The sequence below is a fragment of the Felis catus genome, chromosome F1 (assembly GCF_018350175.1).
Source record: "Felis catus isolate Fca126 chromosome F1, F.catus_Fca126_mat1.0, whole genome shotgun sequence".
Classification (NCBI taxonomy): domain Eukaryota; kingdom Metazoa; phylum Chordata; class Mammalia; order Carnivora; family Felidae; genus Felis; species Felis catus.
In genome coordinates, this window is record NC_058384.1 from 42,399,116 (window position 1) to 42,425,648 (window position 26,533).

A 26,533-nucleotide genomic window follows, 5' to 3' on the forward strand; every position below is an offset into this window, starting at 1 on the left:
GAGAGCAGGCCTGCCCCTCGCTCAGTGGAATGCTGTATGTGTCGGCCTGCCCTGAGTCAGGGACTGGACTTGACAGGCTAGAGACAGTGACTCTGAGTCTCAGACACACTCACAGCCTGGGGATTTAATCTTCGCTCTCCTCCCATAAATACAGGGCAGGATGTAATACCAGCCCCAGTCTGATGGCGGTGGGGCCCCGGATCTCTGTCCGCAGCCATGTCAACAGCCTTTTGAGTTGACTTGGAATCTGAGGTCAGTCATTCAACTCTGTTCTTCCTTCTGGACTTGGAGAGGGCTGGGGATGATGGGGAGATGAGTCACTGCAGGGTGGAGGCAGCCCCCACTTCCTTTCCAGCCCCCTCAACCAATGATCCAAGTTCAAGGAGCTCGTCTCTGCTGTTCAGACCATTGAGCTGGTGCCTTGAAGCCTCCGGAACAGCTGTGGGAGCCAAGAATCATTACTTCAGACAAAGAGTGAGCAGCACACTCCATATCTAGGTTATTGTGGAGCGGGCCTTGAGAGCTGGGCCTTGAGTACAGATCGGGAGAGGGGGCCACGGGGATGAGCCAGCTGGCTGTAGGGCCTCCCTAAGCTTCTCAGCTCCTATTCTGTCAGAAAATATGCTTTAGAGAAAGGGAGGGGCAGGGGCTGGGGACCGCCGCCCCCTGCGTGCCTCCAGGAGAGGACAGGATCGGCCACCAGCTTCTGTTGTCACTGGCTGTCACACATGCTTTCCATGCCTGGGGCTCAGACTCAGCCAGCTCCCCAGAAATCTCTGGCACTTTCTGGCTGGGTCACCTAGACTCTCTGAATCTGTTTCTTTGGCTCTAATAAGGAGCTATGAATAGCCACTTGCCTCAATACCTACGCCTTAGGCACAATGCTCCCGGGTGCCCCCTCCTCATCTGCTCTTGTCAAATGGAGAAGGTGTGGGGATGGGGAGAGGAGTTGAGGGGAAAGGGGCTTGAGGGGAGACGGGAAGGCTCCATTGCACTGGGGCAGCAGTCTCACCAGGGCCCCTCACCCTAAGGCATCATCACCAAGCCACATGCATAATCTACTTACCGCACTCAGGAAGGGGATGTCAGAGGCATTGCCCAGGAAGCCAAAGACGACAGGAAAAAAGCCCCTAGGAGCAGAGGTGGGGGGAGGGGTCAGCGATGGCCTGGGGCGAGATCCACCCAAAGGCTCCAGCTTTGGTTCCCCAGAAAGCGGGCCCTTGGGCACTGGGGGCAGGCTTGGTTCTGCACCCCCTGGGTTTGGGGAGGCAACCATGCGAAGTGGTTAAGAATAAAGGGGCTGGGGTCAGGCTCCTTGGGTTCAAATCTGGGCTCTGCCACTTGCTCGTGCTGTATAAACTTGGGGCAAAATTCCTCAACTTCTCTGAATCTCAGTTCCCAGCTGTAAATGAGGTTAATAATAGTATCTACACCATAGGGCCTTCCGCAAAGAAACGTTCAAGAAGTGTTTGGGGGCACCTGGGCGGCTCGGTTGTTTAAGCATCCGGTGCGGGTCGCGATCTCACGGTCGGTGAGTTTGAGCCCCGTGTTGGGCTCTGCGCTGAGAAAGCGCGAAGCCTGCTTGGGATTCTCTCCCTCCCATTAAAAAAATTTTTTAAGAAAAGAAGCGTTTGTATCATGGTTACTGTCTTCTCCTCCCTGGACTGGGTGGGTGCTCATGGGTGTTTTCCCTGGTGCCTCGGCGTGGTGCCCACGCGGGGAGCCACCCTTTGCCCTTGGCTTCCCACTCTTGTCAAACACACCCTGGCAAGGTCTGGCTGCACACATGTGCACCATCGTTCAAAGGGCTTGGAAACACTGAGGTTGGCGTGGGGGGGAGCCCTGTGTGTGTGGAGAGGCGAGGGGGTTAGACATTTGAATGCTGGCTGAGCTATTTCCTCTCCCGGGGCCTCATTTCCCTGAGGCTCACCGACATCTCTGACGTCCCTTACAGCTCTGATTTTGGTTTTCTCGCCCCCCCCCCCCTCCAATGCTGTTGCAAGGGGTCTTTGTCAAGGTTTACATTTGGCTCGAGCTACTGAATCTGCAGTGGCCCCACTCACCCTTCTAATCCCTCAATAAATGGTCACTGTCGTCAGAATTTTTCTTCTCGACTAGGTTGCGAGGTCCTCGGGAAGTTTCTCCCTGTTGAGCGCCACATCCCCCCACCTAGCTCTGTATTTGGCACGCAGTAGGTACTTTTTGTGTTTCTGACTATTTGAATAAGTGGCTGTTTGAATAGTGACATGTCTGGATGTTAAACAAGTGGGTGGCAGAGTGCGTGGGAGAAAATTTAGTTTCTCAAAGCTACATTATATGATGTCTAGGAGGTCTGGGCCATTCAGGCTAATCAAAGTGTTTTCAAGGCTGCACTGGGCAAACGGAGGGCTTTATGAGAAGTCGGGGTCCTGGCCCCGGCTCCTTCCGGTGAGTGCATAAGCCATGCTTCTTCCAGCCCGTCTTCTCCATCCCACCACTGTCCTCCAGTGTCCCAGAGACAACAGGCATCCTCCCTCTCTAGCCCCACCTTCCCGACATCCTTTCCTTTCTTCTCCTTAAGCACCCCCCAGTCTCCTCTTAAAGCTTGCCTGTCCCCACGGCCTGTCTCAGGACAGGCCCTCCCTGCCCTGGACACCTCCCTGGCCTTGGCAGTGGCCACACATCTTCGCTGACTTCCACCCCACCTTTCAGCAGGCCAGGCTGACACTGGACAGGCCGAAGGACATGAGGCCAGCAGCCAGGGATGCCTGGATCAAGTCCAGATCCTCTGCATACTTTGTGTGAGACCTCCGGCGGGTGGGGGGGGGGCAGCCTCTCAGATCTGTTTCCTCATCTGCAGAGAGCAATCCTGCAGTGGGTTGTAAAGACGATAAAGTGAGGTGATGACTGTGAACGTGCTAGGGGCATATGAGGGGCCAGGCAAATGCTAGTTCACTGCCCCTCCTCCCTGCCGGATTCTTCAAGTTGAAGGCAGGCCTTGTGTCTCCTCCTTAAGGGCAGGCCTAGGGCCGGGCACACAGCAGGTGCTCAATGTTTGCAGGTGGATGGGCCAATCCCTCCAATTTGTCCTTCGTCCTACTGTTGGAGGGACCTTCCAAGTGTCTGCCTGATGCCCATCTGCTTTTCAGTCCTTCTGTGGCTCCCATCCGCGGGATAGCATCCCTGTGTCTGCATACCCTGTCGGTCGTGCTGGCCAAACCTGGCGGGGTGATCTCAGCTGCTCAGAGGCCCTGGTGGGCTCATCCAGGGGAAAGAGACCCGCACTCACTTGAAGAGGCTAAGGAATCCATAGGTTTCCAGGAACATGCCCAGAAGGGGCCAGCGCAGGAGCACAATGACCACACCCCCCAGGAAGAAGCTGGTCCCTTTGAGCTTGTGCCTCTGGAAGAAGAAGGAAAAGGTCTTCCTCAGGCCGATGATGAGCAAGAGGCCAGTCAGGAATAGCAGCTGCGGGGGAGGGAGGGAGAGAAGCATGAGAACCAACACACCAACACCCCCCGCCCTCCACCAACGGGGAGTCAGGGGCCAGGCCTGGGGCAGGACTTGCTGCCTCTTCAGGAAGAGTTCTGTTAGGAGCAGAACCGCCCCGAGACAGGAGGATGGACAAGGAGGAATTTGAAGGTCTCCATCCGTTCACCCAATTCAACCCAACTTCTTGGCTCCCAATCACTTTTTCATATATGACTTTATTTCTTGTCACACCAACACTTCCCGGGGAAGACGGCATAGACAGTCTCTCCATTTTACGGAGGTGAACACTGAGGCAGCCATACCTAGCCATAGCCAGCCATCAGGGCTCCATTGTCCGGCCCCATCACTATCTTCAGCTTGGCTCCTAATGGTCCCTTAGGAGTGCCCAGGTGTCCATCAGATTTAACTCTCTGGCTTTCTTCCAGCATATTCCATGCTTTTCCTCCCCTTCCTCATACCTTTTCTCTTGCTGTTCCTTCTGCCTCCACACCCATTGCCTTTCCAAATTCCTTTGCATCCCTCTCCAGCTGGATATGCTTTCTTCCTCCAGACATCTTGTTCTAGATTAAGTGTACTTATCTTATTGCGACTTTATGGCTGCCCCTGCCTCCCTTCCCAGTCACGGACGTTCACGTTACGTCCCTATCCCTAGACAGGGACGTTCCACTGGCAGGGACAGCAGCCCACTCATCTTGGTACCTGCAAGGCCTCACCCAGAGCTTTGGCATGAGAATCCACGTCCTCGGATTCTCTGCGCCCAGCAGGCCTCGCTGCCCACCCCCGGCCACCCTCACCGGCCCAGGCTTGATGGTGCAGACCCCTGGATGGGCACAATCTGAATGAACTTGGGGCCCATGTTCCTGGCAATTGAGACCTCAGGTAGGTTGGTGGCAGAGGGTACACAGGCTTGGGGACTCACGTTTCCGAAGGCCAGGAGCACCGAATCAAAGTACAGGAGTATTCCAAAGAGGATGAAGAAGATTCCGAAGCCGGTGGTGCCCACACCAATTTCTGTAATGGGCAAGGAGGATGGGGTGGGATGGGCTCTGGGGAGCAGGTTGGGATGCTGGAAGTTTCCCCCACTGCTACTGGACAGTTGCCCTCTGGACGGTGGGGGATGGGGCGGCTCCATTTCCACCCAGGAATCTCAGCTTCCGTGCTCACGGGGAATGATGGGACGGGAAGGGAAAGGAAGGGCAGGCACGGATTTATGTTTCGCCCCTGCACGGTCCTGATCCGTTCCGGGCGCTGTGGCATTCTGTCCTCACCATGGGTCTGTGAGGCGGCTAGTGCTACCCTCGCTGCCTTTTGTATTTTCAGCTTCCCCTTGTTTACAAATGCTACATTGTCTACATGACGGTCAGGGTTGGGTCCCTCCGGTCCTGTCCTCCTGCAGCCGGGAGCTGCTGATGCCCAACGCACACCCAGGCAGAAGGGCACCACTGACCACTCACCACCACCAGCCCCGAAAAGCTTAGAACCGCCCGGCTGTCCTGCTCGATTTCTCAAGAGGCCTGCCCTCCTGGATTATTCTTCACACTGTGCGCTTCCTCCTCTAACTGCCCCATCTGCAGCTTTCAGGTGGTGACCTCTCATACTGAAAGACCCCTTCCCCTTGTTTTGACCCCCTGTCATAATATGCTTAGCAATAGTAACGCCATTTGCAAGACAGCACCAAGAAGTTCAGGGGTCTTATCCTAAGTCCACCGTTTAGCTGCCAAACAGGATATCTGTGGTCAGCCACCTGGCCCTAAGATAGCCACCTGGCCCTAAGATGGGAATGGAAAGTACTGACTCCACCCGATAAACCCTAGAGATGAGCCTAGTCAGCCACCCATGTTTTTCCCCCTCATTCTGGGAAATCGCCCTCAGAAAAGAAAAAAAAAAAAAAAAACCAGCCTCATTTAACTGGACCAATAAGACCCCGTAACTATGCTTCTCGCTTCTGTAACCGCGCTTCTGCCACTCCAACCCTATAAAAAGTCTCCCCAGCCCAACAAGAGGCGCGCAAGTCTTTGCTGAGACTTGACCGCCCCGGGTACCCGTGTACGAATAAACCTCTTGCTGTTTGCATCTGACTCGTGGTCTCGGTGTTCCGTGGGCACGGGGTCTCATCGCCGAGGAAGACCTAGTTCGGGGGTCTTTCAATACTTAATTGGAAAAATAGAAGAATGTGCTCAGTGCTCACCTGGGAGTCTGCAACCTGGCCAACACCTGCTGCCCCACTCTGCACCCTCCCTTCTGCCACAGCACCTTGGGTGGCCCACCACACGCCCCTCAGCTTCCTCTAGCGTCAGTCCCGCGACTGGGCAGTTCTGTGCCAGGTTCTGGACCCACGCCGCCAGCACCCCACCCCGGTTTGTAGCGTGTCTTTTTGCTTCGTGTCCCAGGGCAACCTTTGAAGCTGCAGGCGTTTGCTGAGGGCCAGTGAGCCCAGCACAGAAGGGCAGGATATTAAGGAGCCCCTTGTTTGGTCAAGGGGCTACATCTCTGACATTTTGATGTATCTTCCAGATCGCTCCCCTCAGGAGGAGTTGTCACAAGAGCAGGATATGAAGTTCCCTTTTTCCCGAAACCCTCTCCAGCCCACAGAATTGTTCATTTTACTTATCTCTGCCACTCTGAGAGTCCACCAGTGACCATTCACTGCGCGGCTTCATTTCTAAATGGAATTAAGCTGTCATTTTCAATGGTGATGAAATACACATACAATTCAGCAACTTCGCCATTTCTACGCACACGCCCAGGGGCGTGAAGTACCTTCACAGTGTTCTGCGATGGTCACCGCCAGCCACCTCCCGGGCTTTCCATCTGTCACAACTGAAACTCTGTCCCCATTGAACACTAACTCCCCGTTCTCCAGTCCCTCTCAGCCCCCGGCAACCTCCACTCTATTTTCTGGTTCTGGGAGTCTAACTTGGTGGCCTATATGGGAAGTCATACAGGGTTTTCACGTGACTGGCTTATTTCACTTGGCATAATGGCCTCAAGGTTCATTCAGGCTGCAGCCCTCGTCGGAATGTCCCTCTTGTTTAAGGCTGAGTGATAGTTCATTGTATGGATGTAACACAGGCTGTTTATCTACTCATCTGTGGGTGGAACTTGGGTGGTTTCCACCTTTTGGCCACTGGGAATAATGGTGGTGTGACCATGGGTGAACAAAGATCTCTTCGAGACTCTGCCTCCATTTCTTCTGGGGTATATACCCAGCAGTGGGTTTATAGATGATGCTAGATGATAGGGTAGTTCTGTTTGCAAGGTTTTGAGGGAGAGCCACACTGTTTTCCACAGCAGCTGCATTTGACATTCCCAGTACGAGGGTCCAAGGGTTCCAATTTCTATGCATCCTCACCAACACTTGTTATTTTCTGTTTGGTTTTGTTTGTCTTCTTTTTGATAACATCCATCTTAATGAGTGGGAGGTGGTATCTCGTTGTGGTTTGGTTGGCATTTTCCTGATGATCGGTGATCGTGAACATCTTTTCTTTTTTAAACGAATTAATTTTTGAGAGGCAGAGAGAGAGAGAGAGAGAGAGAGAGAGAGAGAATGATCAGGAGCGGGGTAGAGTGAGAGGGAGAGAGAATCCCAAGCACGTTCTGTGCTGTCAGCATGGAGCCTGGCACGGGGCTCAAACTCACCAACCGTGGGATCATGACCTGAGCTGGAATCAAGAGTCAGACGCCTAACCGACCGAGCTGCCCAGGCGCCCCTTGAACATCTTTTCATGTGCTTGTTGGCCGTTTGTAGATCTTCTTTAGAGAAATGTCCATTCAAGTCCTTTGCCCATTTTAACAGGTTGGAGTTGTTGTTGTTGAGTTGTAGGAGTTCTTTATATATGCTGGATATTAACCCCTCATCAGACATATGGTTTGCAAATATTTCTCCCATAGGAGAAATCACTCTGTTGATTGTGTCCTTTGATGCAGGGAAGTTTTCAATCTTGATACACTCCAATTTAACTACTTTTTCCTTCGTTGCCTATATTTTTGGTATTATATCCAAGAAATCATTGTCAATTTCAGTGTCGTGAAGCATTTCTCCTAAGTTTTCTTTAAGAGCTTTATAGTTTTAGCCCTTACTTTGAGTTAAGATAAACTTTGAGTTAATTCTTGCAGATGGTATAAAGTACAGGTTCAACTTCATTCTTTTGCACATGGATGTCCAGTTTGCCCAGCATCGTTTGTTGAAAAGACTGTCATTTCCTCACTGAATGGTCTTGTCACCCTTGCTGAAAATCACTTGACCTCTGTATCTGGGTTTACTTCTGGGCTCTCTGTTCTATCCCTTTGGTTTATGTGTCTGTTTCTATGCTAGTCCCACACTGTTCTGATCACTGTAGTTTTCTTAAAAGTTTTGAAACCAGGAAGTGTGAGACCTCCAATTCTGTTCTTTTTTAAGATTGCTTTCGCTCTTTGAGATCCCTGAAGGTTCCATAGGCATTTTAGGATGGATTTTTCTGTTTCCACAAGAAATGCCATTGGGATTTTGATAGAGATCACACTGAATCTGTAGATTGCTTTGGGGAGTATTGACATCTTAACAATATTAAATCCTCCAACCCATAAACAGAAGATGTCTATTTATTTGTGTCTTAAAACTTCCATCAGCAACACTCAGTATTTTTCAGTAAGACTTTTGCCTCCTTGGTTAAGTTTGTTCCTAAGTATTTATTCTTTTTTAAAAAAATTCTTAAGCATTTATTTTTGAAGGAGGGAGAGAGGGAGGGCAGGAGGGAGAGGGGGAGACAGGGAGAGAGAGAGAGAGACAGAGAGAGAGATAATGTGAGCAGGGAAGGGGCAGAGAGAGAGGGAGACACAGAATCTGAACCAGGCTCCAGGCTCTGAGCCATAAGCACAGAGCCCAACAAGGGTCTTGAACCCATGAACCACGTGATCATGACCTGCTGAAGTTGGAAGCTTAACCGACTGAGCCACCTAGGCGCCCTATAATTGTCTTCTATTTGATGGTATTATAAATGGAACCGCGTTGCTTCCTTTGAAAAAATTACTGGTGATGGGACACTTCAAGTCTACACTGTAGTTCTGCAACATACTTTATCTATTTCATATATTTAGAATGCCTTCTTTTCTTTTTATTATAAATTATGTGGTAGATGGGGATATGGCAAGACTGTCTTTCTCAACGACAACATGTGTAACTTTATTTAAAATGGCTTCATTTTTAGGAGCACCTGCCTGGCTCAGGTGGAAGGGCATAGAACTCTTGATCCTGGGGTCGTGAGTTTGAGCCCCAAGTTGGGTGTAGAGGTTACTGAAAAAAGAAACTTTAAAAAATGGCTTAATTTTTTAGAAATTGAAGGTGGCTTAATTTTTTAAAAGTGTATTTATTTTGAGAGAGAGAGGGCATGCACATGTGCAAGTGGGGGAGGGGAGAGAAAGAGAGAGAGAGAGAGAGAGAGAGAGAGAGAGAGAGAGAGAGAATTCCAAGCAGGCTCTGTGCTGTCAGCACAGAACCTGATGTGGGGCTCGAACCCACAGACCGTGAAATCATGACTTGAGCCGAAATCAAGAGCTGGACGCTTAACTGGCTGAGCCACCCAGATGTCCCTTAATTTTTTTTTTTTAAAGAAACATAAAGGTAATTTTTATTTTTTTTTTAATTTTTTTTCAACGTTTATTTATTTTTGGGGCAGAGAGAGACAGAGCATGAACGGGGGAGGGGCAGAGAGAGAGGGAGACACAGAATCGGAAACAGGCTCCAGGCTCTGAGCCATCAGCCCAGAGCCTGACGCGGGGCTTGAACTCCCGGACCGCGAGATCGTGACCTGGCTGAAGTCGGACGCTTAACCGACTGCGCCACCCAGGCGCCCCTGAAGGGAAAAATTTTACTGGACTTGCTAACTAACATCTTAGAATGGGTCCCTATAATACCTATGAAATTTGCATTACTGCCATACTTTTAGAGATAGTTATAAAATGTTGTTAAAAGTCTGTTATAAAATGTTGTTAAGAGTCTGGTTGTTTCGAGGCAGAACTGTAAAAACAAAACAAAAACAAAGTCTTTGAGACTAGACTTATTGGCTACGTTCTGTTTACAAGGGAAAGAAAATCAAACAATGCTATCATCATCAGGTCATTTTTCATAATCTGTTACCATAGTGAACTTAAGAAGAGTAGGGTCAGGTTCAGTATAGAAAAAAGGCCAAAGGACTTCTTTAAAAGAATCATTAAACATAGAGATAAGAGGAGGGATGTCTGGCTGGCTCCATGAGTAGAGCATGTGACTCTTGATCTCGGGGTTGTGAGTTTGAGCCCCACGTTGGGGGCAGAGATTACTTTAAAATACAGACGAGACCAAAACCTCATTTAACTCACGGTACAGAAAAAAATGCCAGTCTCACTGGGTCTCCCATTTGGCAGAGGTGGATTTTGTGAGGACCCAAGGCGACATCCTCTCTCGACATATCCAGCTGCCCAGAATGCAGCTCCTACTAGCGGCCGATTCCTTCCGTTTCTGACAAACCTCGGTGACGTAAAGGCACTTGTCTCCTACCATTAAAATGTCATTGATTCCAATTCTGATGATACAGCCTTCCCTTCCATCTCCTTTAGTAGATGTTTTTGTATAGAAATGGTGTGAATATCTTATTGGGTTTTCATTTTGTTGTGTTAAAATATCCGTATGTCCATCCTGCAAACACTTAAGAAGACCCTCTCACTCACTTTGCAGACACAGCATAAGTTTCTTGAATTCACACTATGTTCTCCCCACTCCTGCAACAATGATTTACTGGCCTGGAGAGTTATCACTTTTCCAACTTGTTCCATGTCTTTCCTCAAGAGCTGGTACAGTTCCAGAATTTTCCTGCACTGGGGGCAGCCTTCCTTAAGGGCCATGCTTACTGCTTCCGGCGCCCAGGGGGAAACTGCACTGTGGACACAAAACCTCACTGAAAAGGGTCAGAAACTCTGTTTCTCATACATAAACCTCAGACCTTTCTTTGCCTCTCGCTCCCAGGAGCTTAGCGATTTCAGTTGCTACCAACCGGGGGCTGCTCTTGAAGTTCTCCTCGGGGCAGCAAGCGAGGTGGCCCAGGGGGCGGGAGATGGGGCATGTCACCAGGAGTGACAGAAGTACCTGCAGCCAATGTCCCCAGGAACCACACAGATGGGGCAGCGCTCCCCCTGCTGGAGACCCGCCAGAGTTGATGTTTCTTCAATCACTTGATTTAGGTGGTGTCCCCCTAAATCAAGCGGGACCCCCACCCCCACCCACTACAAAGTTACTCTCCAGCCCCCCACCCCAACCCTGCCAGGATGCCCTCCTCACCCTGCCCTGGTGGCACCCTCTCCCTCCCAGCTGACAGCTTTAAGACTAAATCAGGACTAGGAATAGGAAGGAGGGAATCGAGAAGAGGAAGAGCCTTTCTTCACTTTCAAAATTAACCAACAGCGATTCCTAGTGAAAACTGCTAACACTCGTGCCCACCCTGGGCCAGGCACAGTCTAAGCACTTCACCCATATTCACTCATTCACTCACATATTCACACGCATTCACTCATTCATTCATTTTCATCGCTGCCTATGAAGTGGGTTATATAGGAAACCCTACTGCGCTGTTGGCCCCACGTCACAAACAGAATAGAAACATGGAGAGGTTGAGTCACTTGCCCAGCGGGACGCACCCAGTAGCTGGCGGAACCAACGTCTGCCCCCAGTCGTCTGGCTCTAGAAGATGTGCCTTTAACCAACCCGTCCAGTCTGCTTCTGCCCCCAGACCCCTCCACAGGAGTGGCTCTTGCTCCGGCCGTCCGTGATGTCCCTGTTCCCAGATCCGACAGCCATCCATCCAGGTGGGTGTCGGCCCTCATCTGTCAGTGGTTGGCCGCTCCCTTCTCAAAACACCCTCCCTTGGCTTCCGTGACACCGTGTTCTCGCTTCCCATCCTGCTGTTCCCACCACTCCGTCCCAGTCTCCTTCGCCAGCTCCTCCTTCTCTCTCTCTTCCTCCGGGGGTTTCAGTTGCTCGGGGCTTCAGCCCGAGCTCGCTTCTGTTTTCATTCTATTTCACATGCATTCCCACGTCTTTAAATATCACTTGTGTGCTGACAGCATCGGTATTTCTCTTTCCGGCCCATGCCTCTCTTTGAGCTGCCAAACTCACACCCAGCTGCAGGCTTGGCATCCCAGCTTGGCGCTCTCCCTCCAGGGCCTCTGGAACTCCACAGGTCCAGGCGGAGCTACAGGGCTTCCTCCCTTGGTTTTCCCCAAATGAATAAAAATGTCCCTCCCCCCCTCCCGCCCCAGCCAGCAGCTTGAGGCAGAAGCCCGAGAGCCATGCCGAGACCCCCTCACTGCTCTCGCCGTCCCTCCTGTTCGGCCCACAGCTAAGTTTTACTGCTTCTTCTTGCCTAAGCTATCTTGAAAGGGGTGCCTTTCCCTCCACCTTTACCGCTAAATTCCAAGCCACCGTCATCTCTTTCCTGGACTCCTACAACACTCTCCAGTTTGTCCCCTACTTCAGTCCCCCGCTTCTCAGCCCTTCCCCACACAGCACTCAGGGGCCTTAGAAAGCATACAGCCCAATCATATTAGTGCACCGCTCGGGACCCTTCGTGGCTTCCCACTGGGCTTAGGCTACAAGTGTCCCCTGAGCCACACCTTGGCTTACAGGCTCTGCATGGTGCGGTCTCCACGTGCCTGTTCATCTTCCTCCTGCCACCAGCCCCCTTGCCTATCATACTCTAACCACATTACCCTTCCTCCCTTGCTCCCTCTCCCTCCTTCTTCCCTCGCTTCCTTCCTCTCTTCTTTCCTTCCTTCCTCCCTCCCTCTTTCTTCTTTTCCTCCCTTCCCCCTCCTTCTTCTCTTCTTCCCTTCCTCCCTCCCCCCTCCTTCTTCCCTTCCTTCCTCCCTCCCCCCTCCTTCTTCCCTTCCTTCCTCCCTCCCTCCTTCCCTTCCTCTCTTTCTTTCCTTCCTCCCTCCCTTCTTTCCTTTCTTCCTCCTTTTCTCCCTTCTCCCCTCCCCTCCCCTCCCTCCCTGACCCCTCCTTCTTCCATTCGTCTCTTCTTTCCCTTCCTTCTTCCCTTCCTTCCTTCCCTCCTTCCCTTTTTTTTAAAATTTTTTTTCAACGTTTTTAAATTTATTTTTGGGACAGAGAGAGACAGAGCATGAACGGGGGAGGGGCAGACAGAGAGGGAGACACAGAATCGGAAACAGGCTCCAGGTTCTGAGCCATCAGCCCAGAGCCCGACGCGGGGCTCGAACTCACGGACCGCGAGATCGTGACCTGGCTGAAGTCAGACGCTTAACCGACTGCGCCACCCAGGTGCCCTACCTCCTTCCCTTTTCATCACTGTGTCTCTGAGCCTTCCTTCCTTAAGGCCTTTGTATATAGGCTTCCTCCCACAGTATCTGCCTAAGGCATACGCATCCTTTAAGTCTTAAGGTTCCGGAGGGCAACCTGGTCCACTCACCATTACCTGACCTAAATCTGGTTCCCTCATCTCTCTCCCTCTCATTGCGGACTTCCCACACTTTGGTTTAATAAAATGTTGGCTTGCCACCAGGCTCAGGGGTCAGCTCCCTTCTCTATTTTTATTCCCTAAGTCAGCAGTTCTCAACCCAAGGGACGGACGGGCAGGGGTGATTTTGTTCCCCAGGGGACATTTGGCAATGTCTGCACACATTTTTCAGGGTCACAGATGGGAGGAGGACATACCAGCAGCAAGGACAGACCCTCACGACAAAGAATTGTCCTGCCCCCAAATGTCAGCAGTGGGGAAGCTGAGAAACTGTGCCCTAGGCGACCTCGTGCACTCGTGGTCTTAAATACCGTCTATATGCTGGCGACTCCCAAACGTCTCTAACTCGGCGCTCAACCTTGAACTCCAGACTCCTATACCTGACTGCCTGTTTGACAGCTTACCTGGATGTCTACTAACACAGCAAACCCGACATGTCCAAAACCCAAATCGACCCATCTAATCGCTCAGGCTGAAAATACTGGTGGGATTCTCGACTTCTTTCTCTCATGCCCACATCAAGCCCACCAGCAAATCCTTCCAGCAGTTTCCTCAAAGCTGACCCAGCCTTGACCACTTTCCACCACTTCGCTGCCACCGCCCTCGCGGCTTCTACCATCTCTCACCTTGGAACTGTCCCCCTGTGGCTGACCGCACACCTCCACAGTCTGTTTGCAATCCGGCACCCGAGCGATCTTTTAAAAATGTACATAAGTTGTACACTGGAGTATTACTCGGCAATCAAAAAAGGAAATCGTCCCATTTGCAACCACGTGGCTGGAACTAGAGGGTATTACGCGAAGCAAAATTAGTCAGAGGCAGACAAATATCGCACGACTTCACTCTTGGAGGAATTTAAGAGACAAAACAGATGAACATAAGGGAAGGGAAGCAAAAATCATATAAAAACAGGGAGGGGGACGAAACAGAAGAGACTCTTAAATATGGAGAACAAACGAGGGCTTGTGGGGGGGGGGATGGGCTAAATGGGTAAGGGGCACTCAGGAATCTACTCCTGAAATCATTGTTGCACGGATGCTAACTAATTTGGATGTAAATTAAAAATATAAAATTAAGATAAATTTACACAAATTGGGGCGCCTGGGTGGCTCAGCTGGTTAAGCATCCAACTTCGGCTCAGGTCATGATCTTGCGGTTAGTGGGTTTGGGCCCTGCGTCCGTCTCTGTGCTGACAGCTCGGAGCCTGGAGCCTACTTTGGATTCTGTGTCTCCCTCTCTCTCTGCCCCTCCTCTGCTCACACTCTGTCTCTCTCTCAAAAATAAATAAACATTAAAAAAAAATTTTTTAAAGGGCGCCTGGGTGGCTCAGTCAGTTGAACGACTTCAGCTCAGGTCATGATCTCACGGTTCGTGGGTTCGAGCCCCATGTCAGGCTCTATGCTGAACGCTTGTTCAGAGCCTGGAGCCTGCTTCGGATTCTGTGTCTCCTTCTCTCTCTGCCCCTCCCCCACTCACACTCTGTCTCACTGTCTCTCAAAAATAAATAACTGTAAAAAAATTTTTTTTAAATAATAAAAATGTCCATAAATTGGGGTACCTGGGTAGCTCAGTCGGTTGAGCGACCGACTTCAGCTCAGGTCATGATCTCTCGGTTCGTGAGTTTGAGCCCTGCATAGGGCTGGGCTCTGTGCTGACAACTCAGAGCCTAGAGCCTGCTTCCGATTCTGCGTCTCCCTCTCCCTCTGCCCCTTCCCAGCTGGCACTCTCTCTCAAAAATAAATAAATCTTAAAAAAAAGCTTAAAAAAATAAAAATGTACCTATATCATATCACTCACTCCTTTGTCCAAAACCCTCCAGTCATTTCCCATCTTGTGGAGATAAAACCAAAGTTCTTACACAGCCTCATTGTTCGGTGACCTCCCAGACCTAAACTCCTCCCACGCTCCCCTTTACTCACTTTGCTGCAGCCACACCACACGCTAAGTATGCTAATGCCTCAGGGCCTTTGCACGGGCTATTCCCGCCCCTGGAAAAATTTCCCCTCCAGATCATTGCATAGCTTTGCTTCCTTGCTTCTCTGTATAAAAGGAAGCCTTCCCTAACCACGCTATACAACGCCGTAACCCCTCCTACCTCAATCTCCCTAGCCTCCCTACTCTATTTTATTTTTGTCCAGAGGACCCATCACCATCTGACATACTACATACTTATTTCTTGATCTGTTAATTCCCTGTTTCCCCACCCTAGCTTGTAAGCAGGAAAAGGTCTGTTCCATTTCAGTATACTATTGTATACTCTATGCCCAACACAATGCTTGGCACAGAATGGGGACGAATTTGTTCAGTGAATGAATATTATCTCCAGTTCACAGATGAGATCCTGGGCTCAGAGGCTTTAAATCACAGTTCTCCCTGCCCCTCCCACACCTGTGGACTATCTCCCTTCCCTCTCCCTGCAAAGGAAGAGAAGGATATTTGGGAGTGGGGCACCTGGGTGGCTCAGTCGGTTAAGCTTGGGATTTCAGCTCAGGTCATGATCTTGTGATTTGTGAGTTCGAGCCTCGCGTGGGGCTGTCAGCACAGAGTCCGTTTTGGATCCTCTGTTCCCCTCTCTCCCTGCCCCTCCTCCACTCATTCTCTCTCTCTGTCTTGAAATAAATAAACTTAGAAAAAAAAAACACCCATATTTAGGAGTGATGGTAAGGTAATCTGGGGACAGGCGTGGAGTTTAGTTTTTGGTAAGAAGAAACCCAAGGTGGAGTGCCTGGCTGGCTCAGTCTGTGGAGCGGGTGACTCTTGATCTCGGGGTCATGAGTTCGAGCCCCACGTTTGGTAGAGTTGACTTCAAAAAAAAAAAAAAAGAGAAACATGAAATTTAGAAGAAGAAGAAGCGTGCCAAGACCACAGGAGACGCTGAGAGTTTGTGCGGAAAATGTCTGAACGGGCAGAGGCCTCCTGAGTCCCCCTTGGCGGCATCCCGGGTCTAAGAACCATGATGGAAAGGGAACAGCACGGGGGGGGGGGGGGGTGTGAACTTGCTGCCCCCCCCCCCAGGCACAAACCTCTGGCTACGCGGGGGTCCTGAGCAACCCTCCCCCCACGGGAGGCAGAGGGGCCACACCCGGTCCTGGCCCCGCTGCCCGGAGGATGCCAGCACAGCACCTGCCGGCCGCCGGCTCCAGAGGTCGCCTTCCCTGCTGCCCAGAGAGAGATCCCGGCTGGGAGGGGCGGCGTCTCCCTCCGCCCCAGGCTGGATCCTCCCTTTCAGCCCAGCCCCCTCCACGGCACCGGCCCCCCCACTCACTCTGCCATTCGGTGATGGAGATCATGCCGCAGGCTGCCTGGGGGGCCTTCCGGGTCGAAGCTGCCAAAGGGAGAGGAGCAGGGAGGACCGCGCTTGTGCGTGCTCCAGGCAAGCTGACCCTTGGGAAATTGTGAAACGGGCCTCTGGTAAATCATTAACTCCCTCCGCTCTCCAAACCCCACCTCTCCCCCCCCTCCCCACCCAAACGGCTGCTTAAAGTCGCAGGCTCCCTTCTCCTGGATCTTCCCAGAGGACACCAGCCCTGGGCACACGCTCCGCCCACCTGGCGAAGGCAACGCCCACCTGACCCCGCCAACGCCCCCCACTCCCGCGCCCTGAGGCTGAGTGTAACTGCTTCCAAGTCCTCCGCAGAACTCAGACTGTAGAGTGGACTGGGATCTCGGGCTCCCCGGGTTCCTTGCCTGGCTTGGTGGGGGTGTGGCAAGAGTTGGAATCCGCGTTTCTCTTCGGAAAAGTATTCAATTCATCGTGCCTGTGAAGTCCGCTTGCTTGGCGCTAGTACCCATGCTAGACGCTAGGGGGCGGCAAGCCACTGGGTAAAACCTGTTGCCGGCAGTCTCTGGGAGAGCCGGGTTGGGTTACAGCAAGGGCAAAAGCGCCCCAGAGGAGTTAGGCACAAAAGGCTTCGACCTCCTTTTCCCCAGCGGTGTCCAGCGGCGGACAGTGAGGTTGAGCCAGGGAGGATGAAAGATGAATTTGGGCTTGGGGTAAGGCTGGACGATTTCAGAAGCCTAGTTCTGAAAGTCCACCCACCAGCTGTGTAGACATGGGTCATCCTTCCCTCCCTCTGTGGGCCTGTAAAAAGAGGGGCAGATAGTTCTTAACATCCTTTCTGCCACCGTAGAGCCGTGGCTCTCAACCCATGAGTCAGCATCCCCTTTGTAATGTCCCCTCTATCCTGAAATGAAGTTCATAGATGATATGAGCAATCTACACACATCATTTTTAAAAACACAAAACTATATAAAGAAGGGAAAAATCATAATAAAGCACGATGTCTCTCAATATATTAATGTTCAGGCAAGATTTAATGAAGCCATAAGTGAAACAGGCAGATTGCTTGCACCTACTTATAATAAATACACTTAAATTTAAGAGAAAAAGAAGACCAGAGAGTCATTATATACAAAACAAAATAAAAACAAAAACACCCTCCCCACCCACAAGAAAATGAGAGAGTAGTAGGAAATGAATAAAAGAATGAAACCCGTTAGGTAAATTACAACAAACGGAGTGTACTTACATATAAAAAGAGAAAGAGGGAAATAGCCTTAATTGAAAGAGGGATAACATAGCAAGGCAGAGTGGAGACAATGAGGAGGCACGATGTGAATGCAAATGAACTGGGTCTTCTGTGTGTATTGTTAAAATAGCTCCCGGTGCTCTGACGGGAAAGGAGTAAGCGTGGGCATGTCACAGACACACAGAGCTCTGTCTTGAAATGCTGTCGCATGTTGAGGGAGAATTCAGTCTAGAATTTGGGCCTTGGAGGTCATGTGTTTCCAACAGGCAATGGGGAATGGAGGCTAGATTGGAAAGGGACTTGGGGATACAAGTACCTGAGGACAATTGCATGTGGGCCCCCGGCACAGGGGCGGGGAAAGCTAGAGAAAAAACAGACAGCATCCCCAAACATTACCACACGGAATCCGTACAACTTAGGTGTCCATGCTGAGGCTGCAAAAACTTAAAAAATTTAAAGAATGACAATCCTATGAAATAATCTCTAAAAACATTCATTAAGGCGATCTAATGAGATCTCCTGCATTTCAGGTATCTTTGCTGTAATGGTCGGTTCTCTCAGATCTCCTCCGTTAGATGTTTGCAGTCGGTCTGTGCTTGCTCAGTAAGACCCCACTTGGAACCATCTTCAACCACGGAAACAGTACTTGAATGTTCCACTGCATTGTGGGGACAATGTATGCGGTAGTTTAACTCAATTTTTAAACCATGTCTTTATTCCGTTTACGTTTCTTCTCCATTAAGACCATCTCGTAACTTACCGAGTTATTCATGAAACTGATTTAAAAAAAACTTAGAAGCTTATACTTCGTACTATTATGAATTGCCGTATGACCAACTTATATTAGAAGTGGGTTTAGGTCGGTTGTACGTTTTAAAGTCCTGCAGGACAGAAGACAGTTACTGTTTTTGGAGATCTGCCTGGTGCCTTGCAGCCACTACAAGCTCCCCGCAAATTTCCAAAATTTCCACTAGGGGGCGCGATCACCCCCATTGAAACCACTGGTAGGTTAAGAGCTTCCGCTCTGAAGTCAGAGTGGGCCTGGGCTTCCTCCTAGCCTCGTGAGACCTTGGACACTTGATTTACCCTTTCTGTGTCTCAGCGTCTTGGGTGAGAGTTGTACCTGTCCCCTAGAGTTAGAACGCAGACTGGTGAGTAAGTGCGTGGGGAGTGCACGGAACCGGAACCGGGTACCGGTTCACAGTAAACACTTGATGAGCCATTGTTCTTACTCTTCCAGTATAGTTATGATCATTGCTCTTGTTATTAATATTACTAGTGTTGGTATACTATTAAATGCTGTTATTGAAAGACTTCTCTCAAATGTGGTGCTTAACTGCTCGCACAGGTGTATAAAATAGCAGTTAGGAATATTCTCCGCCCCGCCCCCCCCCCCCCCCCCCCTTCCCGCCACCATGGAGCTCGCCTGTGAGGTTGGAAGAACGGAACCGTCCTCAAACTGGGCCCTCCCGTCCTGGTTCCCTGATGGCAGCGCTGGGTACAGGTGTAGGGCCTGGACGGGCTGGTCCACAGCCCACACTCCCAGAGAGGAACCCCTTCTTTTAAAAAGAATTTTTTTTTAACGTGTATTCATTGAGAGAGAGAGACAGAGTGTGAGCGGGGGAGGGGCAGAGAGAGAGGGAGACACAGAATCGGAAGCAGGTTCCAGGCTCTGAGCCGTCAGCACAGAGCCCGACGCGGAGCTTGAATTCACAGACTGCAAAATCAAGACCGGAGCTGAAGTCCGACGTTTAACCGACTGAGCCACCCAGGTGCCCCTTCTTAGGAGCACCCCCCCCCCCCCCCCCCCCCCCCCCCCCCCCCCCCGCCCAGGGAGGAGGTTGTGGGCCCTGGAAGGCTGGAGCTGGAGGAATAGAGGTGAGGAGGGGAGGGACATCTCAAAGAGCTGGACAGCAGGGGCCCTGGTGATGTCTTTGTCGAAGGCAGTGGAGGTAGCAAAGTGGGAGAACGTGGGAGAACGTCTTTGGGAGACGTTCTCTTTCTTCCCCAGGGGCCTACACCACGTCACCACTGCCTCCTCACATTTGTAGATGAATTTGAGTTTTCAGAGTTTTCATTCGTGTTCCCATTTGACTTTCTCTAGAGCTCCGTAAAATGGTGGTTGATATCCCCATTTCATGGACCAGGAAACTGAGGCTCAGGAACTTTGGTGACTTGTCCAAACTTCGGCAGGGCCAGGAGCAGGGCCAGGAGGCAGCGGAGGCTCAGGGATGAGGGGGCTGTGGAGTGGGCCTCGTTCCTTGGCCACAGAGGCAGGATCCAAAGACTGTTGCCTGCCTGAGCCCATCATGCCTCTCTCCAAGAATAATACATGACCACGACGTTCCAGAGCAGCACTCTTTGGAGGGCATTCTGCTAGGTGCGTTTTCACTTACATTTCCTGACTACCACCCCCGTTTCCAACCCCAGCCTCGCTTGATTAGAAGGCTGATCTGGGCCGGGAGTTGGAGCAGGCAGAGATCCATGGGCATCATTCTTTTCTTTTCTTTTTTTTTCCCCCCATGGGCATCGTTCTTGGACAGGAACCAGCCCATTTGTGGAGACAGCAACACCCAGCCATGTCCTGTGCTCTCCTGTCCCACCACCTCCTCTCCAAGCCTCCGGCTCTGGCCCCGAGGGAACTGCAGACAGACACAGGCCCTGGAGAGCCGCAAGTTCTCCAGGGCACCTCCTCCAGTTCCAGTGGCTTTTCTCTTGAGTCTGCTTCGATCCCAGTTCTCCCGGATTCACAAAGGACCACAGGCGTCTAGCTCTCCTGGGGCTGTGACAAAACCCCCAAATATACTCCTATTATTTGTTAAACACACACATGCTCTCTGCTAGCTCTTTAGGAAGGAGAACAGGTGTCCAGAGTTTGAAATCAGCCCTTAGAACCAGACTAAAGCAAAATCAGGAATTGAAAGAGGCCTGCATTCCCCTTTCTTCTTTCTCAAAGTTCTTCTCTACCTTGAACCATTAATGCCTCCACCTCTCCCGAGACATCCTGCAGGGGCCCAGCTGAGGCCTGCCACTATCCTGGGCTCACTCTCTCTTTCTACTCTCCACCGCATAGAATTCACAGGGCTTCTTGACTATTACTCAAGATTTCAAATTGAGAAGCTCTGATAAAGTCCTTCACGCTGAGGATCCATAGCTGATAATCACTGAGTACCTGCCAAAGGTCATAAACCCAAAACACTGAGGCTGGATGAGTATAATTTGGGGTGGCTTTTCTGATACCCCTCCCCAAATCATCTACCTTGTTGTCCCCTCAAGCAGAAGTACAGGGCACTGTGCAGTAATTGAGAACACCTAAGAATTTTCTTCTCCTGTAGTTCTACCGTCAGTCTCGGAGACGAGTCAAGGGAAGTCTCCAGGATCTGAACACTGATCTAATTAGTGCTCGTTACCCAGGACCTTGCTTGGGACACGTCTTGATTCGGGGCTACCCGGACAGAAGAGATGACCGCGGTGGCAGCATATCACGGACCCAGCTTTGCTTTTAGCCACAGGGAAGGCTCCACCCCAGACCCCCTCCCCTTTTCTGCCAAGCTTGTAAGCTGCCCGGAACCGCGAGGCCAGCCACAGGCAGGCACAGAGTGAGAGACACACGGCACGTGTACAAACCATTCATTTTATTTCCTGTATTGGGTTTATACAAACTTGCAAGATACAAATGCAGAGCTCACTGGGATTCTTCAGTACCTAGATCTAGAAAGAATGCTGCGGGGCGGGGGGAAGCGAACGTTCACTCTCAGTCACGAGGCCCCTCCCCGGGGAGGGGCTTGTTGGCTAGAAAGATGCTAAAAGCAGCTGCTACAGATGTTTGGTCCCCAACAGAGATGCCCTCTGTTTATCTAACTTTAACTTTTCTTCTAAGGTCACTTTTATACTAAATAAAGACACTGAGATCATACATTTCCTTGTATGGTTTATTGTCTAATGCTAGCAAATCAAATTGGCCCCAGTATGTGCATAAATAGATATATGTATATATACGTATATTTCATATTTTCCTTAGTTTTAAGAGCTGCCAGGTGGGGGGTGCCTACAGGGGAAAGGAATTGATTCCGTCTTGCTATTCTCAGCCCTGCCCCAAGACCATGCCTCTCCCCAAGGCAGGAGAGCAAGTATGCACAGCTTGCGACCTCAGAAAATCTTTAAAGTGACAGTAGCGGTATTTGATTACAGCCTCTTGGTTATTGATCAGGAAGGTAATGTGCTAATTGGGAAGGCCCTAGAATAGTAACCAGGGCTGTCTCCCGGTGGGTCACTTAGCCCTGGGCCTCCGTCTGGGCCCCGTTCATTCATAACAAGATGCTCCAGGCTGGGAATAGGGTGTCAGTAAATGTCAGAGTTGGGAGGTCAGGCTTCAAATGCTGGCCAGGAGCTCTGTGACAGTCCCAAACCTTTGATTCCGGATCTGGACAAAAGACTTCCATTCTGCCCGAAACCTTGCAAGGCAAGAGCCCCTTGCCTACTTTGTGGGCCGATAAGAGCGTGGAAGGCCGAGCCGGCGGAGTTCAGAGCCCCAGCGGCAGCCCTCCAGATGAAAGTCTCGGGGGGCTTCCTGGGCAAGGCTGAGATGTTACCTTGTCCGTGGGACTCGCTTCAGCCCAGAAGCTGACTTCGCAGTCTGGATGCCAGACCGAGGTACCGTCCCCTTATCAACAGCCCCCAGAGGAAAGGTCACAGAGGGAGACAGAGGTCGTCGATGTGACCCAGACCGGAAAGGGATCAAGGAGTGTGAGAAGTCCGAGGAACTTGAATGTGTCTGTGCCGAAGGACCTGTGATCCCAAACTGTTTTCCTTTGGCCTTTGCACTGCATCCTGGCTCCATCAGGGAACAGAATTCTTGGTGCTGTTTAGCATAGGCTGCCATTAAACTGTCTGCCCTTTCCAGCAGACCGATGAAGGGAGGAGGTCCAGGAGCACATCGGGGGAGTGTGTGTGCCCGCACGGGTGTGCTTTTGTGCACACAACTGTAAACATTTCCTTTGAGAGGATTCACATCCCGTAACCTTAGACGGTCATCAAGAGTTGACAGTTGTAATCAAATCCTTAGACCAGGACTTCCAAGAGCCTGGATGCCCTGGTAAGATGCTCTCTGGGTGAGCTCTGGGGACTGGTCCTTCGCAGACTGGAGAATAGGAGGAGGAAGCTGCCGGGGGGTGGGGGGGGTGGGGGGTGGGGGTGGGGGTGGGGGGATAGGGAAGGACACAGGGTCGGACCTAGAGGCAGCCGCCCCAGTCTCCTCCTACCATTGGCCAATTCCATTCAGACATTGCACATTTTGAAAATAGATTTGCTTTTATAATAAAAGCGTAAAATAGATCTGTCTTAAAATAAGTCTGTCCTCTCCCCTTCTTTGGATCAAAAGGCATGGGGTGTGGCCACAACGTGCTAGGTAGGAATGGCGTGGAAAGTGAAGGGGAGAAAACGGGCCTGGGCAGGAGTTCTGGGAAAGGACCAGACATCCAAACAAATATATATATTATGTATATATCTATAATATGTATAATCTTCATAAAACATATATTAAGGCATGTAAAGCAACATAAAGAGCCAGCTTTATGAAACAGGAGGTGAGAGCGAGGTGGCAGGCGTTAATCCTTGGTATTTTACGTGTAGTTCTAAAAATACCACTTTAAAAAAGGAGAGACGGACAAAGAAAGGAGAAGGCGTGGAAGGCCCCCGAAGAGCCGTTTCTTGTGGGTGGAGAAAGGTGCCGGAAAGAGGGAGAGGGCCAATCCCGCCCGCCAGTGTGTAGGGGAGGGAAAAAAAAAACAGGTTTGGGGTGCTCGAGCTGTGCTAAAGATGGGAAATGGAGCCAAAGGTCACGGTCAACACCTCTGCTAAAAGTGAAGTGAAATTCCCCAGCCTGCCATCCCGCAGAAGCACGAGAATATCCTAAGCACCTAGAACAGTGCCTGGTACATAAAAGGTGCCTGATAAATATTTGTTGAATCAACTGCCATCTTTACTTGCATATGAACCAGTAACTGTCCCAGCCGTGAAGGGGTGGAGAAGACTTGGCGGCAGATAAAGTAGTCGTTCTTGGGAAGTCTCCGGGCATCAGCTCTGGCAGAGAGAAGGCCCAGGGGCCGAGGTTCTTCCAGCTTCACTCTCTCCCCTCCCTCCTCTCTGGCTACAGTCCTCGAAGACGAGCCGCAGAGGAGGAAGAATGAGCTTTGCTTCTGTGTCTCCTCCACTGGCCTCCCTGGGTAGGTGGATTGTGAGACAGCCAGGCCGGAAGGGAGTCCTTCCATACAGCCTCATCCGGACGCCTGGAATGCGGGGTGGGGTCCTAGAATCTGGCCTCCCAGATTAAGGCTGTGCTACCTCTCCAGGGCACTCGCTCAGCTGGCCCACAGCCCATTCCAAGGGGAAGGGGGACAAGGAAATGTCCCGAACAAGGTTAGGAAAGGCCCCAAGGCTGACTACACCCTACAGAAGACAGGTCCTTCTCTCGGACCCTGAGCCTAGTAGGGGGAGGCAGACGCTAGGCCCAGACCTAAGAAAGAGCCATCTTCCAACCTGCTCACCCACACCAGCATCCCCACACCTTCGTCCCCACGGCCTCAGGCCCCCACGTGCTTGCTGGTGGGTCCTCCGGGAGCCAGTGTGCGGGCAGCCCGCGGATCTGGGGGACCCGGTGGAGGAGCGGAGCTGACAGTCTGGCACTGTACTTGGCACGAAGCTAAGGCTCCATCCTGGGGAAACCAATCCCGTACCCCCTCTTTGCATCTCTGCCTTGTCCTTTTTCTTGCAAACGATTCCTGCTGCTTCCTTGTCCTCCCTCCCACTCGCCTCCAACTCTCCCTTTCTCTCTTCTACCCCTTCTCAACCTGCCCTCAGACGCTGCACAGACCTGCGTGCTGCTCTCTACCCACAGCCAGCACTGTCCCCTCCGGGAGCCGAGGAGCCTCTCCCCACGTCTTGTCATCTTGTCTTTGGCTCAAGCAGGGTGGTCAGTCTCCACTGGACCCCCAAGGAGCACCCATAAGCAGAGATGTGTCAAAGCCCTGGGTACAGCCGGGGCAGTCGGGTGGGGCTGATGGGGGAAGGACATGATGGCAGGTGCCGTCCTCAGTGTCGAGAGGGCCCAGAAGAGGCAGAGTGTCCATCTTCCCCTAGTCCTAACCTAAGATGGCCCAGGGCGTCTCTCCCACCAGGGCATCCTCTTCATCAGGAAATGTTCCAGTAAGGCCATCACCAGCCCGGGCAGGGCCAGGCCTAGCTCCCTGTGACTTGGGCACCAGACAGGAGGGTGCTCCCTGTCCGCCCTCTCAGGCCCTGGCCGAGGACCACCATCTGAGTAGCGAGGGGCTTCGGGGCCGGGCGTGGCGGGCATGTGGACACTGAGGCATCCTCTCGGCGGCAACCCCGGCCCCCAGCCTGGCTCCCTGCAGCATTCCCACGGGAGCGCAGGCGCGGGGGGCCGGGGTGGGGGACCAGGACCTCGGGGGGCAGAGGCGGCCTTCAGAACGTGGCTCTGTGCAGCTTCACGGCGTTGGCCTCGGCCAGGGCTTGCACTAGAGAAAAGAGAAACGGGTCAGAGAGGTGCTACCCAGACGAGAACCGACTCCAGCCAAGCTTCCCCGGGAGACAGAGGTCTCTTCCTGTAGAACCCTGCGGAAACCCGCCCCACGCCCCCAACCCTGAGAGGGGGACAGATGAATGGAAGTCCGTGTTCTTTTCCACCTGCCTGATACTGAGCGGCTGTGTGCGAGGGGAGAAAAGATGCACAGCCTTTGCTACCGTTTCCAGTGTGATTTTAATTTACAGGAAGATCTGGGGGTGACCTGGGGGCTTCCGAGGCAGGACCGCTGTGCATCTCAACAGGTAGAAGGCTTGTTGGCCGACAGAGGGACAGCGGGGGCCTCAGCTCTGTCCCTGTCTGCTTCTGGAGAAGCAAAGCCCGCGGGCACTGCGGTACCAAGCAGCGGCCCTGCCAGCCGGGGCCAGCCCAGCACTGCACGCGACGCCGGAGGGCTCAAGCAGGTGGAGGGAGGGGAGGGAGCGGCGGGGGTGGGGGGGGGGCACTGGGGGTGCGGGAGAAGCGATGTTGGGATGAGGGGTGTGGATGGCTCACGGGGGTGGGGGGCGGGGGACCCACTCCCCGCGGTGGATGAAATACAGAAGAAAAGTTCTTACGTCAGAGCTCAGACCCGCATGGTATGGCTGCTGTCGGTGCCCCGTGGGGATTCAGACGATAGGGGGTTGGCTGGTGGAGTCGGGGAAGCAGGGGAGGTGGGAGGGCTTGGGGTGGCACATTGCACTGGAAACAGAAATGAACAGGGAGGTGAATAGGGGTGGGTGGGGGTGGGGGTGGGGGTGGGAGGGGTGGGTGGGTGGGGGAGGGGCGGGGAGGCGGGGCACCCAGAGCAAGCGAGGCCCTTCCCCAGGCGGCGAGCCAGGCAGGAGGCAAGCAGAGAGGGGAGCTGAAGCGGAGCTGGCCTCGTTCCCGGGCGCCCCGGAGGAGCACGGGGTCCCCGGAGGAGACGGGGCGGTTGCGGGCTCTGCTGAGAACCAGTGTGACCGCGGCCGAGGCCGGCCTCTCTGGGCGGAGGCTCCACTCCCGTCCGCGCAACGGGGAGATGGCGCGGAGGGGACCAGCGACGGCGCCTTATACACGGTGGTGTCGTCGCTAACGATGATGATGAATAGTGCAGTAAAATCACACTAGCCCAGATCGTCAGGCCCCCATCTGACGACTGGATCCAAGTTGTCACCGGGGTGGGGGAATCCCCTCCATTTAAACGGAGGCTTCCGGCAGGGTTGAAGTGAGCTCCGTGAACTCAGACCAGCTCAAGGTCTTGGACACACGGCCCCGCTATCACCGGGGAACCCCCTTCTCCCCAATCCAGGAAGGGCAAACTTCACCCCCAAGCCAAACAAATCATTACAAACCTTAAAGTGGTGACATTTGAATTAATGGATTTTACTCGAATTATCATTATGATGCCATGCTGAGACTAGCCAAGTGGAAGGGCAATGGGAAGGGGGGTCGTATTATGAGGGACCAGCTCTGTGCGGGCTCCAGGC

The 26,533-nt window shown here is 52.2% G+C and overlaps 2 protein-coding genes and 1 long non-coding RNA gene across 24 annotated transcripts in view; 1 reads left to right on the forward strand and 2 right to left on the reverse strand.

The window, feature by feature from the left end:
• Positions 1 to 104: 104 nt before the first annotated feature.
• Positions 105 to 16,405, reverse strand: GOLT1A (golgi transport 1A). 3 transcript variants are annotated; one of them, XM_045048906.1, is made up of 6 exons: positions 16,222 to 16,405; positions 4,391 to 4,482; positions 3,930 to 4,031; positions 3,269 to 3,381; positions 1,067 to 1,130; positions 105 to 439 (listed from the first exon to the last, which is right to left on the reverse strand). In XM_045048906.1, the coding sequence occupies exons 1-6, from the start codon at positions 16,244 to 16,246 to the stop codon at positions 401 to 403; spliced, it is 435 nt and encodes a 144-aa protein (XP_044904841.1). In that variant the 5' UTR covers positions 16,247 to 16,405; the 3' UTR covers positions 105 to 400. The 3 variants fall into 3 exon arrangements, with proteins under 3 accessions (XP_044904841.1, XP_019677607.1, XP_003999443.1); XM_019822048.3 differs by lacking the exon at positions 3,930 to 4,031 and having other exon boundaries at positions 16,222 to 16,401; XM_003999394.5 differs by lacking the exon at positions 3,930 to 4,031 and having other exon boundaries at positions 3,269 to 3,447; positions 16,222 to 16,398.
• Positions 16,406 to 17,414: 1,009 nt separating this feature from the next.
• On the forward strand, positions 17,415 to 21,401 carry LOC109495715. The gene is made up of 3 exons (XR_002151350.3): positions 17,415 to 18,636; positions 19,590 to 19,865; positions 20,029 to 21,401. It is a non-coding gene; the product is annotated as an uncharacterized LOC109495715 (long non-coding RNA).
• The window catches only part of PLEKHA6 (pleckstrin homology domain containing A6), a 142,904-nt gene continuing 137,471 nt past the window's right edge, over positions 21,101 to 26,533 (reverse strand). For 19 of the 20 annotated variants that reach the window (XM_023247811.2, XM_023247803.2, XM_023247815.2 and 16 more), the window contains 2 exons: positions 25,643 to 25,766; positions 21,101 to 25,020 (listed from right to left, as the gene is read on the reverse strand). In XM_023247811.2, coding sequence (XP_023103579.2) covers positions 25,651 to 25,766 — 116 coding nt within the window. In that variant the 3' untranslated portion in view covers positions 21,101 to 25,020; positions 25,643 to 25,650. The remainder of the gene's footprint in view (positions 25,021 to 25,642; positions 25,767 to 26,533) is intronic. The other variant, XM_023247806.2, reaches the window with a different exon arrangement.

Excerpts from the sequence above, each read along its gene's own strand:
- GOLT1A (XM_045048906.1), bottom strand. The coding sequence starts at position 16,246 with ATGATCTCCATCACCGAATGGCAGA. Across the intron at positions 3,382-3,929 it reads AAGGAACAGCAAGAGAAAAG|AGGCACAAGCTCAAAGGGAC; the intron begins GTATGAGGAAGG and ends TTCTTCTTCCAG. Across the intron at positions 440-1,066 it reads ACATCCCCTTCCTGAGTGCG|CTGTTCCGGAGGCTTCAAGG; the intron begins GTAAGTAGATTA and ends TGGCTCCCACAG.